Source organism: Taudactylus pleione, unplaced genomic scaffold (assembly GCF_031769625.1).
Source record: "Taudactylus pleione unplaced genomic scaffold, aTauple2 ptg000135l, whole genome shotgun sequence".
In the NCBI taxonomy this organism is placed as follows: Eukaryota; Metazoa; Chordata; class Amphibia; order Anura; family Myobatrachidae; genus Taudactylus; species Taudactylus pleione.
Genome location: NW_028284537.1, coordinates 1,845,135 through 1,863,239, shown reverse-complemented (window position 1 = coordinate 1,863,239; position 18,105 = coordinate 1,845,135). Strand labels below are relative to the sequence as shown.

The 18,105-nt window shown below is 46.2% G+C and overlaps 1 protein-coding gene across 2 annotated transcripts in view; it reads right to left on the bottom strand.

The window, feature by feature from the left end:
• The window catches only part of TAFA4 (TAFA chemokine like family member 4), a 332,620-nt gene that overhangs the window by 12,832 nt on the left and 301,683 nt on the right, over positions 1-18,105 (bottom strand). For both annotated transcript variants that reach the window (XM_088473439.1, XM_088473440.1), the window contains exon 5: positions 3,819-3,943. In XM_088473439.1, the coding sequence (XP_088329565.1) occupies positions 3,819-3,943 (125 nt within the window). The remainder of the gene's footprint in view (positions 1-3,818; positions 3,944-18,105) is intronic.

The window sequence follows — 18,105 nt, the reverse complement described above, 5'->3', positions numbered from 1 at the left end:
AGAGTTCACGGAGGAAGTTTCTTGAAGTAAGGTTCAAGCTTCCAGGCATACAAAGAGGTAACCCCGTTGGTACAGCATTGTTTGCGTGTTTGTCCGTGAAGGAAGGGGGGATTGTTTTGTTTGATTCTCAGGGGCGGCGGACGACCCGTCAAGGTGACAAGGGGGCTAGCGTGAGTATCTCTCGGTGTCTGTCTGTCTTTCATTGGAGCGTTCGATAGGGGATCTCTCACAACGGTGAGAGATCCAAACATCCTATACTTTCTCTTCCTCTGTCTGTTCTTCCATTGAACACCGGTTAGGGGATCTCTCACAACGGTGTGAGATCCAAACTACACCTGAGTGTGTGAGCACTGTATAGGTGAAAACTGGGTAGCTGAGGCCCCGTGCCAATGATGACCATTCACCCAACCGATGAAGGTCGCGTTCATCCCTAGCGGTTATTGTGTCACCAAGCATAGGAGGATTGTTATTGAATACCCCATTCTTTTACAGCTTCAGGCTGGTTTGAACCTGAAACCACAACGGTGAAGAGGATCCGGATCGTAGATCAGTTGGCAATTTGGGAACGAAGGCTCTAGGACTCTGCCGCGGAAAAGTGGTGAGTGTTGGCTGACGAGACATCGCTAGGGCTCACACTAGAAAGGGTGCACTGCTCTCCCACAAGTCAAGTATAACCTTTGGTAGATATTGTTTAAAGTGAAGATATCATAATGCACAAAATATAGATATACTTCATACTGTAGCTACAGCTGTTCTACATGAATATTCATATGTCTAGTGTATTACCTAGTTGTAGTTGCAAATCTCAATTCACAAGAAGTGGCCTATTTGAAACTTTTTGCCATGAAAAACTTTTTTCTAACCAACTTAATATAATTTTAAAGCTGCACCCATGATAGATCATGAAAAGTGTATGAAATAATTTTCCCAGCCACAATCTCAATATTTTGTTAATGACATCGACTGGGAACTTTGTATGAAAAGTAAAATTTTTCTGCATATATATTTGCCCACTTAGTATGCATTAAACTACTTTAAGGGCACGCGGAGATTCACTCGCGTCCATTCTCATAACTATAAGGCATGCAAGTAGAAAATAAGGAAGCGACAGCAGAGTTTAGGCATATTTTTCTTGTCATATCAAATATTATGCATTTTATTCATGCAAAGCAAATGTCTAAGTAAAATCATGTGCATCTGTAATGAAAAGAATAAGGGAAACACACGAAATTGGAAAAGCTGCATTGCCGCAGGAAAAATGCACAGCGGACAGCTGCAAAGAGACATTTGTGTATCATTTTTTATTAAGGGGTCTATTTACTAAGCAGTGTTAGGGGACAGAGTGAAAAGTGATAAGGTGCCAGCCAATCAGCTCCCAACTGTCACTTTTCAAACACAGCCTGTGAGATGGCAGTTAGGAGCTGATTGGCTGGCACCTTATCACTTCTCACTCTGTTTCCTAACACTGCTTAGTAAATAGACCCCTAAGATACAGAAGAGAGGTTTTACTGATAAATGCATGAAACACTGGCGAGTGGGGTGGGGGGCATAACAAATCATATTTCTAGGAACTGTGATCTAAATACAGTATATTTATTATTCTTTTATTTATAAAGTGTCATCACATTTTGCAGCTTTGTAAAAAGAAAACAGAGTGGAGTCCCTCAGAAATTTGCCACAGTGTCAGATAATTTACATGGTAGTGTGAAAATAAAATGGCTGACAGGAAAAAACGCTCACCTACAGCAGCACAGTGGTGGCTTCACTAGCTAACACAGTAACTAAGATGGCTGCTGTGCCAAAGCTAACGCATTTCTAGCAGAGCAAAATACAACAGGACAGTCATTTTACCATGTACAGTCTGGGTATCGCAGTTAGATCTTTAAAATTGCATTAAAAAAAACATTATATTAAGTAATCTTTTGGCTACTGTACCTTAACTGAATAATGAATAAAGAAAGGTTTACGATAATTGGGCCCCATCGTTTCTACTGGGCACTTGTCAGGACTATAGGTTTCCTAGTGGATGATAAATGATGTGTAGTTCATTGATACCACAGAAGCTGCCATTTTGGCTTGTAAAGCCTGAAGCAAAACTAGTCAACACAGAGACATGTGTGGGGAAAAAAATGGCTGTTACGGCACTAGAGGTATGTTGATTCAGGTCAAGGCCGCTTGGGCATACATGCCTCCCCTCCCGACTCGGCCCCCCGGGAAAAGCAGGCAAGCCTCCCAGTGGCCGCCAAAATCTCCAGACCCCCCCCCCCAGTTACAACACAAACCCCCGCAGTGTGGTGCCCGATGACGCGATTATCGTTGAATCGCGTAACCATGACCCCGCCCCCTGCTTCACAATGCCAGTAATCTCGGCATTGTGTAGAGGGGACGGGGCCAAAATTATGCAATTGCATGACCACGCTCCCCCACCAATGCTAGTAATATGTCTGGCCGTGCCACCCTATGCCGGCCATGCCCCCCTGCTATGGCGACCTGGCTGCTTCCTCCCGGAGGGGGCAGCTATAATGTCGACAAGCTTGACCTTGGAGTAGCTGTATGTGCTGGAGTGTGAATGTAGTGTTATAGCTTAATTATGCTATTGCTCTTGGAGGCCACTAGGAGTAGTAGAGGACTAAAGCTGCAGAGGTATTGAGAACAGGTGCAGGCTAGCAGGATAGCTCTTGGCTGTAGCAGTAAGTAGGATATCTTGGAGCAAACTGCAATTATACTGGAACTGGGCGCCGGGAGCACAACTGAAACAAGCTGCAGGAAACACTGGAACTGAGTGCTGAAGCACTAATGGAGCAGGCCGCAGTGATACAGTATACGTTGTGAAGCAATACTGGATTATACTGGAGAGAAATGCTGTGAAGCAATACTGGACTAGTTTTTCTGCATAGCACTGGAGCAGAATGTTGTGAAACTATATTGGAGCAGGTTTTCTGGATAGCACTGAAACAGAATGCTATGAAACAATACAGGAGCAGGTACTAAACCAGGAGCCAGGGTACTGATCCTCAGAGAGAGATATTGTGCTGGCAATGTGCTGTCAGAAGTTCCTGGTTTAAATAGGGCACCCTGAGTGCTGATAGGCTTGGTGATACATATGATCGGAGTCCTGGGAGCTGGTTGGACAGAATGGATCATGTGATACAGTCCAAGGTGGTGGCGGCCATGAAGCAGAACAGCAGGAACTGCCAGGAGTGGAATGCCAGCCACATTTACAGATAAGTGACCATGGGTCTCAGGGATGCTGCAGATGGCCAGCTGGACATCAGATGGTGACTCCGCCGGATCCGATAACAGGGACCTGGACCCCAGTGTGTGACAATGCCTCTGTGCTAAAATTTAACATTTAATGGTCACTAGTATCACCAATTGTTCAGCCAATGAAGCCAGACTAGTCATGGTCTTTGTCTTTAGCAGCTAGTAGTACTTAATGTGTCCTTAAGAAGTTGGGTTATGTATGTATAGCGATAGTAGCTGACCAGTATAGCTAACTAGTGACCAATGATGGACAAGAAGGGTCAGGTTGACAAAGAAACAGATAAATGGACAGAAGCTAGTAGCTTTGTTAAATAGAGAAGTAAGAACCAGATACAGAAACAAGACCTATAATACATGCCTAAGTGATGCCAGCTATGGACTTATATAGACACTGTCCCTCTGAGACACATATGAACAGTACTCGGTGAAGACCATAAGAGTCCTGGAATCAGCTGAGGAAGCCGCTCAGAAGACACCGGACAGGTAACAATCTTGCCGACCTCCTGTGTATTTTATCTACAGGACATTCTGACCAGCTATGCTCAATCTCTCACCTTTGTCGTTTTGATTTTGTTTCCGCTGCTGCAGGACCAGCCTGAAAGATCCGGTAAAACCTTACAATCCTCCCATTCCATACACGGCTGCATATGACACCACCACTTCTGGATGACGATGGATGCTAAGGAGACAAGATAAAAATGTGTTGTCCAGATTAAGTTGCTCATTTTTAACAGCCAGCTAACGTTGCTTAACAAAATTATTATGATGATGTCACACATTTATTTCATTAGTTATATTCTCGATCGAATAATAAGATCGTTTGCAAACAGTTTGCATTGTTTTAGAAGTCTTGTGGTTGATAAACAATATTTAACCTTTGCAGTTTCTCAACAGTCTGTTCTGCAGAGATCTTCATCAGACCACTGCCTTGAACCACAGAAAAAAAAGGGTATTCCCTCCAGCACACTGCAACAATATCAGCAAAAATACTTGAACCCTACATGATAATAGATATTCAGAGGTATTAGTTACATACATTTGCAAATATATGATTAAGCGCCGGGCCAGCGTCAAGGCTCCTCTATACCGGCGTCCCTAACATTCAGGGGTTCACGTCTGAGGTGCAGGGCACCCCAAAAAGAATCCAGCCAAGGACCATCCCCAGGGCATCACACGAAAAGGGGAAAGAAGGTCATAGTGAAGTGTAAAGTATAGATGTGTAAAGATAAACAATAAGTGTTAATATATTAAGAAAGAATTAAAATTACATGAATAAAACAAACAAATAAAAAGGTGATGAAAAAATATCTATGTGAGTTAAGTGGTGATGCCCTGAAAAGACCCAGCCGGAGCCACCCCGGGGGCACCACGCCCAAACGCTCACCCCACGCTCAGACTGGATTGATAAATGTTGGGTGACATCTGTAGCGCATATTACACAGGTATGAAAAAACATTATATCTGCTCAGTGTTACTTATACCCCTTTTACACCAGAGCAAAAACCTGGGTTTTTACTGGATCTACCCGGGTCGCAGCTCAGTGTAAATGGGTCCCTGAAAAATAACCCAGGTCAAGTGACCCAGCAATCCAACCCAGGTAGCTACCAGGGTTAGACCCAGGATGGACCAGGGTAATGGCGTAGTGTAAACGGTGAAACCCGGGTTATCTGACCTGGGTCATGCCTAAAATGAGCTGATTGGTGGTTGTGGGGCATTCACCTCCCACTTTTTATGATCTCACAGGTTTAGCAGGGCAGACCTGAGTTCAGTGTGAACAGGGCTGACCTGGGAGTAACCCAGATCGAAGGTGCAGTGTAAATGGGTTTAACCTGGGTCTGACCAGGGTTGGAATCATGTCCAAAAATCCAGGTCGGACCTGGGTTTTAGGTGGAAAAGAGGTATTACTAAGATGAGTAAATAAACAAATGTGTCACTTCATAGGGATTAGTTTTACATACTTTACCAGTTTATTGGGGGGGGGTTATTTATCAAGCTTTCTATAGAGGACAAGCGGAAGTGTAACCTATAGCAACCAATCAGGTTATAGGTATCATTTTATAGATTGTATTAGATAAATGATATTCTGATTGGTCGCTATGGGAAACACCTCCACTCCTTAGAAGGTTAATATCACATACAGTAAATATAGACAAGCGCATCCCATTGTTGTTTTGCGATTTGTTTAGCTCACAGCACTCGTACAAAATGCTACTGCACACTTTGGGCCTCATTCAGCAAGGATTGCTGATGCCATCACATCTGCAATCGCGCACGCAGTTCTGCTGCAAAATTGTGCTAATGCCTGCAATCACAAAGCGCTCGCATAGACAACATGCAGACACAGACTTCCCCTCTCTCTTATCGGTAATATCTTGCAAACCTCCTCAGACATCGGAAACATCGAGTGCCATCGGCCGCTCACGCAGAATTACAGCAGCCCTGACCTTACCTCTAAATTGCTAACCTCGTGGCACGCATTGAGTACTCAAGCTGCATATGCAATCGCAGAGGCTACTTTATGCAACGGCATTCAAACGATCCGGCACGCCTGCGTTTCTCCAAACCCCCCCCTGGCACCTCCCACAAACGGTCACTGCCTGTCAATCATTCTACCACAGCTCTACGTGGTCTCCGTGATGGCAGTGGTGCCTTCACGCACGTGTACTGCGATCCATATGCATGCGCAGTATGCAACAATCGGCCGTTTGCGTACGCTTTAGCAATAGCGAGCGATCAGTAGCGGCTCCAGGCACGGGCAAGCCGGTCCGTCGCCCGGAGCGCTACTGTTTCCGGAGGGCGCAGGAAACACCCACCACCCTCCCGGCGGTATAGGACATATTTAAGCACAGAGGGGAGGGAGCGGAGGAGGGAAGGGGCGGCAACACAGTACGGCCTAGCGCCGGCCCTGCGAGCGGTCCTTGCTGAATGAGGCCCTTTGTGCCTTATTCAGATATTACGGACAAGCACAACCGTCGCGTTTTTGTACACAGCGTCTACGCTAAAATATGCAAAAGCCGCACGAGGCATCTTATGTAAAAAGACAAAGCCTGAATGGTGATACGGCCGTAGGCTCTCTGCAGCCGTTGTCTATGTTCTGAATATATTGAAACACACTGTTATCGTTTATGCTGTTAGATTGAGAGTGATACATGTGTTACACTGTATATCTGGTGACTTCTTAGCCGCCTCCAAACAAAGCAATGAGAAAGCACTGACCGCTTTGGCAGAGGACGGGGTAATATAGAAGCACACGAGTAAAAGCAATGATAACAATATGCTAGGATGGAATGGCAGAAGCTAACTGATACTGCATATGTAGCCCTAACCTGCCACAACCTAATTGGTGATTAATGTGAGAATAGATATTAAGCATATATATTAATTCATACTGAGTTGTACCTGTGTGTGATATTATATGAATCCTCAATAGGAGGACATGAATACATTTGAGTAGCACAGTAAACATCTGTGTGGTTAATAAAGAATATAGGGTCCCATTTACAAACAAAATATAACCCCTTTAGCGCTCGCTAAAGGGGTTATACCATCTTGCTGTATTTAGTAAACAGCGGTAATGTTTGTACAGCATCGCTCTCGCCATCTAAAAGATGGCGAGAGCGATGCGGGCCCCTTTGCCGGCAATGGAGACCCGGCGGTGCCTTTCCGGCTTCAACGAAGCCTTCCAGGCACTGCCGGGTCTCCCTGTCATGTACATGCGCAGACGGACCGTCGCACATGCGCATGACCCTGGAGCCCCGTCGCTGGCAACGTTAGGCTGCCGGCAGCCCAGCAGAGGACCTCGTCGAGGACGAGGGTTCCGCTGGACTTCGCGGGACCTCGCCGGAGGGGTGAGTATTACTAAATACCAGTGGAATTTTCGTTTGTATCACAGTGATACTAAACGAAAATTCCCGCTGGTATTTCCCTTCGTTTGTAAATGGGGCCCATTATATGATGACATTACAAAGGTGATAGTGCCCAGTTATGCAGTTACCTAAGAGGAACTGATTGGATACATTTAAAGGGCTAGACTACACAATACCCATCTCTTCCTTAGTAAGGGAATAACATTCTATTAAACTCTCTGGCCATAACTAAGGGGGTCATTCAGACCCGCTGGCGAGTGCAGGATGCTCGCAAGCGGGTCGATGTTCCCCCACTGCGCATGCGTATGACGGAGGGAGCTCCGTCGTGCGCATGCGCGAGACCCGGCGAGCGACGGGCTCTCCATCGCTCCGGGTCTCGCACCAAAGGGGGCGTGCTGTCGATGTTGATTGACAGCATGCCCCCTTTGGTGGGCGTGCCTGCCAGACGGAGGCGTTCCCATGGGAACGCCTACCGTCTGAAGCCGGCCCCACTGACATCACTAGTGATGTCAGTGGGAGTGATTTTGGCTCTGATAGAGCCAAAATCACTCCAGGGCTTGCGGCAGCGAGACCCTACCGCAGGGTCTCCGTCGCAAGCCCGATGGTTGCGATGGTCTTGACCATCGCGACCATCATCATGGACGCTCGCATATGCTGTGGGTGGTTACCCACAGCTATGCGAGCGGCCAGGAGGCCGCTCCATTTTCATGGAGGAGGGCACTGATTCAGAGCGAGCGCTCTGGTCAGAGCGTTCGGCTCTGAATCAGGCCCTAAGACATAACAGTGTGTGTGATTACTTATAAGTAATTAGCTGTAATAAGTGATTTACAGAAACGGAACGACACAGACAATGGTTGTTTTGTTGAACATATATTTTAATACACTTTACTATGTTTCATTCCTTTTCTCATGTTCTTTTGTTTTATATTTCACCTATTTTAATTTATAAATATTTAATACATACCAATAAAGTTTATAACTTTTAAATTATATTTTTGTGGTCGCTAGTGTACCCTCAAAACTACTTACCTTTCTCTTCTTCGTTTTTGTGATATAAGTAAAAAGACGCCCGCTGCCGGCTTCTCTGATCCTCTACCATGTCCGAAGACGCAACCATCGGATCAACTGCATGAACATCGGACATGTCCGGCAAAATCACAATGCCAGCACCAGTGAAACCGCATCCAAGGATATTGCTTTGGCAAGCCTAGAAAATGGGGCCATCACGCCCCAGTATTTTTGCAACACTCACCACCCCGCCATGTCAATCATGTTTCGGCTTTTTGGGCATTGAGTTCACGCAGGCACACAAAGGCCCAATGTCCGGCAGAGAGAGCCGGATGCAACCCAGGACTCCTTCCCCATAGCAAGGTGGCATGCTCTGCGAGCAGGAGCAAATGCTATCTGAAGATGGTGAATGATCTCGCAATTAAGCTCCAAAATATATTGTACTTTCGAAACTTGATGAATTTCTGTCCTCATACCAGTGTATACTAGTGTATGGGGACAGCGGGTTATTCCGCCAGAGGAAGGTAAGTAGGAGATATCTGTGATACTAGTGTATGGGGACAGCAAGCTACATGGGGAGAGAAAGGTAAGCAGGAGATATCTGTGATTTCTCCTGCATTACCTTTTTGATAAATGGCCCGGGCACTTAATTTCTACAAAAGCAGGTGAAAATGTTCATTTTCACCTGCTTTTGTAGAAAATAAGTGATAATGAGAGCAATGATTAGATCCAGATGTCTTTTACAAGAACATTCAGAGAACAAATGAAGCCCTCATCTGATATTAATCTACATCAGTATAAGCATTTAATTGGCCATACCTCCTCAGTACCCCCATCCCATACACGCACACTTGCATGTACAGGCAAAAGTGGCAGCTTGATTGGGCATTTCCTGCTTTGTGTGTACTAGGTGCATAGATCGGGATGAGTCAGGAAGTCGACGGGCGAAATGCCGACCGCCGGCTTCCCGACTGTTCAATCCCGACAGGGGACTAATGATAGGCGTCGAAATCCCGATGCCTATCATTATCGATTATCCCTACGCTGGGAGCCCAACACCCAGCATACCCAACGAAGGTGAGCCGCGGGGGGGGGAGGGTTAGGTTAGGGGCTTCTGGGGGGGGCTTAGGGTTAGGCACCCCCCTGGGAGGGTTAGGGATAGGCTAGGGGAATGGGGGGTTAGGGTTAGACACCCCCGGAGGGAAGTTAGGGTCAGGCACCCCCCTGGGAGGGTTAGGTTTAGGCTGCAGGAACGGGGAGTTAGGTTTAGGCACTTACGGGAGGGGGGGGGTTAGAGTTAGGCACCCCTAAGGGAGGGTTAGGTGGGTCAGAGGGTTAGGTTAGTTAGTATACTTACCTGTTGGAATCTTCACTGCTGCCAGTCTTCCGGCGTCGGGATTTGAACCGATTCATACCGATCTCCATAGGTCTGTCTACTTGGCCCCACCATGCAAAAACAGGAGAACGCGCAGCTAGAAAAGGACTTTACTGTAATAATCTAGCACTTTGAAAGTACTGGAGTTCAGTTCCCATAAGTTACTGTACTATCCATGGGACACATTTTCCCAATTGCCCTTCTGCGGAAAATCACACTTCAAAGTAATAAGCAACTTCCAATACACAAATGTGACAATAAAGACGTTTCTGGTGTCTCCTTACTCTCATAATTGAGTTAAGACATAATTGAAGCTAAACCGGGCAGTATTATAGGAGACAAGCAAAAATGTTTAAATAAATGAAACAGTTGTACTACAGTCAGACATTGATTTGACATTTAATGGTTTCCATCATGCAAATTTCCTATATATATATTCTGTAACATATAAAGCTACTGTAGGCACATATTGATTTGCAGTGTGGACAAGGGTAATACGATGCCATCCGGTGTAGCCTCTGCAGCTGTGGGGTGACAGATCTCATCTTGTTTCAAAACCAAATGTTTTCTATCTGTACAGGAGCTGAAACAACTGAAGTGTTTAAACTTAACTAAATACGCTCAGCATGCTGCCTGTTCTATCCTTTAGAAGAAACATCATTTGCTTAGGTCTGTGCTGTTTATCAGTTTTACATTACTATGGCGCAGTAAAAAGCTAATTCTTACTGAATGTGACTGGCTCGCCAGTGAAAATAGGTAACAGGTAACAGGAACGCTTTGTGCAGGATACAGAAGCAGTGATGTTCCAGCAAACTTAACTGCCATTCTAAGCTTTATTATTTGAGCTTTTTGTCTTATAACAGTTTTTCTTTTTACACTGTGGCAATTGCTGCAAGTTTTGGTGATGGGAGATAGTAGGAAATACCTAATATATAGTAAAATGGTTGCATTCCTCAATCTCTGCCTTTTGTAATATAATAGTAAATCTAGCAGCCCTTTCTGTTTAGTCCCAGCGGTTGTCCCTTGCAGCAGCTGGTGTGTAGAAACCAGCACCCAGCTATCTGCTATTTAATTAGATTGCCTCGTGTTACCAGATAACCTATAAAAGCTCTGAAACGCGTCAAAAGAAGTGGACAAAACCTACATACTGTACTTGTATTTAATTAATCAATGAAATATTGGTCATGATTGGACATTCTCACATTTGTTACCAAGCAATTTTTGTATGGATTCATAGGATCGGCTCTAAAATAAAAATAAAGTGCAAAAATTATTGACCGTTAAAAAGAACAAAAACATTTGAGCTGAATTTGAAATGACAGATTGTTTGAGCTTAGGGGGTCTATTCATCATCACTTAATTTATACAAAAGCAGGTGAAAATTAACATTAATAAGTATCGGGGCTATTTATCATATATCACTGATATCTCCTGCTTACCTATCAGACTTGGTCTGTCTCGCTGTCCCAATATACTAGTATGGGGACCTACATTCATCAAACTACAAAAATACAACATTTTTGTAGCTTGACTATGGGAGCATTCACCATCTTTAGATGGCGTTTGTTCCCGCGCCTCCGGTCGTTCCCTATGGGAAGGAGTCTCAGGTTGCAAATAAGGTCTCCTTTTGGATCCCTCTGCCCCATTCAGCTCCTTCCACCGGGCGCTGGGGCTTTGTACGCCCCACAGGCGCACTACACTGCCGAGTCAGTGCTAAGTTTCACCGTTACTAGAGTAGCAGTGAAAGGATCTTCGAATGTTGAATTGCTCCGTTGCTCACGACGAGTCAGAATGTTAATTATTGGGGCCGTCACACCCCCGATAATTAATAAAATGATTAGGCCCCTAGATGGCATAGTCTGACATGCAAATGGTGAACTTTGATTTCCAACTTCAAATCGTGAGTTTTGCAGCCAAACCCAGAACATCAATCACACACAAAAATTAATCACAACTGTACCGTAATCGATTTTAAATATCTCGAACTGGTTTGAGTAATTTGAGCATCTCTAGTAATAAGTACTGTTATTCTATGTTCTGTCCAGAACCAATCCATTGTTCAATTTTTATTTTAGGTGGTGAAACCCTTTAATATCCTGGGGGGCCCGAACTGCACACCCTGTACCCATATTATGTCAAACTTACCACTCCGAGGTCCAGCGTTGGGTCTCCTAGCGCTGCTGAAATACTGGAAAATGGCCACTGCGGAAATCACTGGGAAAATGGCGGCCGCGCCATTTCCCCAGTTATCTGCACATGCGCAATAGACTCCGGACACATTCTAGTGCTCAGAGTCTATTGATTCTGCAGTGGCTGGCCAGTCACGTTAGTCGGCTGACGGCCGCCAGAGTGAGAGGAGGGGGCGGATGCACACGAGCCCCCTCCTCTCTAAAGACGCCCCTGATCTGTATCAAGTTTAACTTTAAATGAAGGAACGGCTACATTGCACTTCAGAGTGTGGAAGGTCTCATTCATTTTTTAAGCAGCTAATTATCCACATCCATGTTTACTAAAGAAAAAAAATACAACGCATTAAAACTAAATAGTTTGTGCAAATAGAAAGGTAAAAAAAAGTACACTGTAACTGTCAGGGTATTTAAATAGCTACAATAAGTCTACCTATAGTGAGAGTGTTCAGACATTGCTTACGCTCAGTGGAAAATTACACGACAGATCATGTAGTTACACAAGATAATGACTAGTTTAAAGACACGCTTTGATGTATAAAATCGATGGCTTGACATCAGCGTGGCTGACACACTGTAATTTATACTAATCTTCCAAAAATAACAGAAAGACGTTTCATTTTTTTACACAAGTACAAAACTCCCACACCGGGAAATTTGCACTTCGGGTAAATCTCACACGCCTGTTAGTGTATATTTCACCGCCAGAAGATCTGCTCTTACCACAGGGTCGGTGCTCTGGGTGGGCGGACGGCCCCTCATACCGCCATGGCCGCAGTTTCGGCTGAGCCCTGGAGGCCATCCCTGCTTTTGGAGCCTTTCAGGCTCTGGTCCTTCCTGCCCCCTTGAGTGCCTGCTACTGCTCCTCGCTCCCATGGGGTTTGCTGCTTGACAGAACTTCTCTCCCTGCTGCCTTCCTTCTGTGCTTTCTACACCACCCCCGGATCCCTCTACCACTCGACTAGTCACAGAAGCAGCTGGTAATACCAACCAATTCCACAGTTATACCTGTGCAGCTGTCATCTAGTAATTATGTTCCTCTCCTGAGTGGTGATGGGGTAGTCTACATTTACCTAAATATTTGTGTGCCTGCCTCTATGAGACACTGTTTAGAGCTGGGAATATGCTCCTGTGATACACTATTATTTTCCTGTGGGTGCCTATGTCTGTGTGTTTTGTCCTGTGGGTGCCTATGTCTGTGTGTTTTGTCCTGTGGGTGCCTATGGGTATGTAGTCAAGAAGCCGGCGGTCGAAATGCTGACCGCAGGCTTCCCGACTGTGAAATCCCAGCATGGGACTAATGATAAGCGTCTAAATACTGACGTCTATCATCAGTCCCACACCGAAATCCCGACACCCGGAATACCAAATGTAGGTAAGCCGGGCGTCGGGACTTGTTAGCAACGGGGGGGGGGTTAGGTTTAGGGAACTCCCATGGGGGACTTAGGGTTTGTCACTCCCCAGGGAGGGTTAGGAATAGGCTAGGGGAAGGGGGTGTTAGGGTCAGGCACCCTGGGTGGAGGTCAGGGTTATGTACCCCCCCCCCGGGAGGGTTAGGTTTAGGGAGCGGGGAGGGGAGATTAGCTTTAGGCACCCCTGGGGGGAGATTAGGGTTAGGCACCCCTAGAGGAGGGTCAGGGGGGGAGAGGGGAGGGTTAGGATACTTACCAGGTGCCGTCAGGATCTTCATATGTCGGACTTCCGGCATCGGTATTTCATCCACCGGGCTTAGCTCCGGTAATATGTCATACCGATTCCATGCCTATGTGTGTGTCTTTTCTCATGTGAAGCGATACGGTCTCCATTGTAAATTTTCCTTGCCCCCACTCCAAAATTTCAACTTCGACATATATAATTTGTAAATGATAGGGGCCTTGTAAATACAGGAGACAGTGGAAGGCAGTTGCCTTCGGATGCCAGCACTGAAGGGGGCATACTGACCTGCTCTATAGCTCAAGGTTCTACTTTGTGTCCCAGAGCAGGAATAAGGCAGGAGCCCAGGAGGTATGTCACTAGGTACGAATCTCCAGCAAGGAAACTGCACCCATGTACATAAAAGGGGCAGGGCAGAGGCTGGAGTGCATGGCCTCTCCCTCCTTTGTTGGTTCTTCCCCCTCACACATTTGGGACCTCTGCTATTGCTGTGGGAGCGTTAAATAGAAAGAACAGAAGACCATGATCAGCAAGTAAGGTTGGGGTATTGGTAGTTAAATGGGGGAGGAGTGTGTGTCTAAGTGCTGCTGCTGGGTTGTTGACAGTAAATGCAGGATGGGAGAAAGTGTTTGTCTGGGTGCTGCTAAGGTGTTTTAGTAGTGAATTAAGGGGGGCGGAGAGTGTCTGGGTGCTGCTGTACTGTTGGCAATGAATGCAGAGGGGAGAGTGTGTGTGTGTGAGTGCTTCTAGGGTGTTAGAAGTGAATGCAGGGGACAGGGGGTGTTTTTGGGTGCTGCTTGGGTGTTAATAGTTAATGCAGTGGGGTGGGAAGAGTGTATCTGGGTGCTGCTGTAGTGTTGGCAGTGAATGCATGAGGAAGGAGTGTGTGTCTGGGTGCTTCTAAGGTGTTAGTAGTGAATGCAGGGGTGAGAGTGTGTGTCTGGTGCTGCTGGGGTGTTGGCACTGAATGCAGGGGGAGAGTGTGTGGATTTTGCTGAGGTGTTGGCAGTGAATGCAGGAGAGTGTGTAGTCATCAACAACTATCTTGCCTTCAGGCTCCTGGTATGAACTTACGCCCCCGGAATTTCTACTGCTATATAATGCAAGTAGGCAGAGACACTCTATTGAAAACAACAGACAAACCATCAAACTTACAAACAAACACTTCAACTTACAAACAGTAGTAGTCAAAGGGGGATTTGTCTACTGGAAAAATGTAATGGACAAGAAGAATGAAAGACCATACTTGCCTTCTCTCCTGGAATGTGTAGGAGACTCTCTGATTTTTGGGTTGTCCTCCGATGTAAGCAGATGGCCCTCCAGCATCCTACCCACTTCTCAGGTGATGTGGGCAGGGCAGGGGTTTGGTGACGGGATTCATACCGTCATGGCCTTGTTCTACTGTGGGCCTGATTCAGAGCCGGACGCTCAGACAGAGCGCTCGCTCTGAATCAGGGCCGGCCTTCTGGTTTTTTCGAACGGCCTCCTGGCCGCTCGCATAGCTGTGGGTGACCACCCACAGCTATAGCGTGCGGCCATGATGATGGTCACGATGGTCAAGACCATCACGTCCATCGAGCTTGTGACGAGACCCTTGTGGTAGGGTCTCGTGGCCGCAAGCCCCAGAGAGCTTTCGGCTCTAACAGAGCCAAAAGCTCTCCCACTGACATCACTTGTGATGTCAGTGGGGCCGGCCCCAGACGGTAGACGTTCCCATGGGAACACCTTCGTCTTGGCAGCCACGCCAACCGGCCTGCCCACCAAAGGGGGCGTGCTGTCACTCAACATCGACAGCACGCCCCTTTGGTACGAGACCCGGAGCGACGGTTTGCCCGTCGCTATCTGGGTCCCGCGCATGCGCACGACGGAGCCGGCTCCGTCGTGCGCATGCGCGCTGGGCCACCATCAATCCGCTTGCGAGTGCATAGCGCTCGCGAGTGGGTCTGAATCAGGCCCTGTGTGCGATGCTGCAGATTGCAGCACAACACATAGCGAGGGGTGGAGTAGCAATTACAGGAGCCTCATTATCAAATCCTCCAAACCCCTTCCCTTTAGTATGTAGGCTCTCAGACAAGACCCTCTTCACTTTTGTTCTACCCCTAGCACTAACCATGCCAGCAGGGACCCTCGTCCTTGTCTCCTTGCTTATATCCACAGCTGAATCATCCATCAGTTAACCTAGGCTTCTACTAAGGTCCTGTGTATCCTACGAGGCTTAGATTACCCTTTGTATGTTTATGGAGGATTTGTTTTACAAACGGGTGGGAAGTGGCCCCAAACCTGTATATTGCCTAGGGCCCCATGGGGATTTAAACCAGCTCTGCTCACATCCAGTCCTGGGATGCTCCTGTCAGTTCCGCACAAGTCTGTTAGTAAAAACACCATAAAATAGAGGTACTAAACTTTCTCTCTGATGGAAAAAAGAAATAAATCTTGAAGCAGCAATGTGAGCAAAGATCCCTGAGAATTAGGAAACTATGAAAGAGACAACAGATGAAAGACGACAGTGGTGTGAAAGAGCACGTCTGAGGAGATGCTCGGCAGATGAAGGAGAGGAAGATAAATGACTTCAGCACAAGACAGAACCTTGGCCTAATACATCCTCTATAAAATAAGAGAACATAACACCATGGGTCGTGTAAGACAATATCATGCACCTGTAAATAGTCTAATTATAATGAACAGGAATTTCTTTACAAACCAGGAGAATATTTAGTAAAATCGGAAGTTTGAAAATTTATATTTGAAGGACCAGTAAATCACAAAAGAAGAACAATTTGCCTTATATTCAAAAACTACTCACTAGTCACAAATATTTAAAGTTCTATATCTTGAAATTATTATTATTATTATCATTTAAGCTGCACACACACACAACGATTTTGTTACCAACGATTTTATGAACGATTTTTTGTCAGATTATCTGTCAGATTTTTTAAAGTGTAATGAACGATTTTTTTGAACTACAAACGATTTTTGCATGTTCCCTTACTGAAAATCGTTGAGTTGGTCAGTCTGACTGAACTACAAACGTGAACGCGCATGAACGAAAATCGCTCATCGTTTTAACTTGGAAAGTGAACTCAGATATCGTTAACGATAATCGTTCGAAAAAATTGTTGTGTGTGTGTGCACCTTTATTTAGAAAACAGTGGCCTATTACTCAGTGGTGTACAATGAGGGGTCACAAACAAATTAAATACAATGACATAGAACAGAATACAATACAATGACATAGAACAGAAGGTATACTGCAAATGGTCCTGCCCAAAGAGCTTGCAATCCAAGAGGTGTGTGGGACACGTCATGCATAAGGTATTTATTTGTCTTGCAGCCATTTTCTGATAAATAGGTTAAAAGCAAGTGGGATAACTTACAGGAAAATTAGCGTTCCCGCTGTTTTAGCGGGGCGCGGCGCCCTGCCCTCCTTCTGGAGAAATGTGCAGTGACCCGTCACCGCCGGAGAATAGACGCCGGGCACATGCGCCCGGCATCTATTCTCCCTGTCTGCAGTGGTTGGAGGCTGCACGGCGTGTCCGTAAGTGCCGGGCACACCGCCAAGACTGACGAAAAGGGGACATGTCTTATAAACACGCCCCCTTTTCGATAACCACGCCCCCTTTTCGGACGCGCGCGCGCACTAATGTACCCTTTCTAACTCCGGCGCCCTGCCTGCCGCTGGAGCTAGAGTGCACACTAAAAATGTGTCCCCCATTACCTTGTGACGGCAAGAGCGTCCCTCGTCCTCTGCGGCGCCGGTTTTCCAGTGATAACTGGGAGCAAAGACTCTGGCACAGTACCTTTGCTTTCACTGCAAGGACATCATGTTCCCAAAGTTGTCACTGGAAACATGGCGCTGGAGAGAAGAAGGGACCCCTTTGTCGGCACAAGGTAAGTATACTATGGGTGCAGGGTGTGCAGTGCGGGGCCCTCCTTGACCCAGGGGCCCGTGTGTGCCACACACACAGCACCCATTATAAATACGCCTATGGTTGGAGCCCTCTGGCAGTGGGGCGCACCTGAAATTTCTCCTGGTCACCTGTGGGCCTGTCTGACTCTGGACCCTTTTAATATGATAGTAACACATTTGGGAGCTACAGTAAATATGTTTATTGCATACTTGCCGACATCCAGATTCTCTCTCTGGGAGTTGACTGGAGAGGAGATGCCGGTGGGGGCGGGGCCAGATGAACTGTGCCATTAAGCTCCGCCCTCACATAGTAAAATGCTGCATATGTGAATAGGAGGCGGGGCTAAATTACACAATTCTCATAGAATCTCGTCATTAGACCCTTGCCCCTTACTCGCGGACCTGCCGATCCGCAAGAATATTTTCCTCATTCTGCCCACTGCCTACTTTCCCGGGGGTTCTTGGGGTTACCCGAAAATCGGGTAGACAAATATGGTTTATTGACATTCTTAATTTTAACATCATTAGCTGTCTAATGGCTTTTACGTGATAAGTGTTTTTTTTATTAACAGCATGCTTGTGATTTACTGTGATTTTTACTGGTAAGGGTAAAGATCTGAGTGTTTCCCAAACTCGGCCCTCAAGGCCTTCTAACAGTCCAGATTTTAAGGATATCCAAGCTTGAGCACAGATGGTCAAATTAAAATAACTAGGGTACTAATTAAATGACCTGTGCTCTAGTATGGCTATCCCTGAAACATGGACTGTTGGTGTGCTTTGAAAGCCGAGTTTGGGAGGCACTACTACTGTATCTTACTGTATGTCAGATATTACTTATTCTAT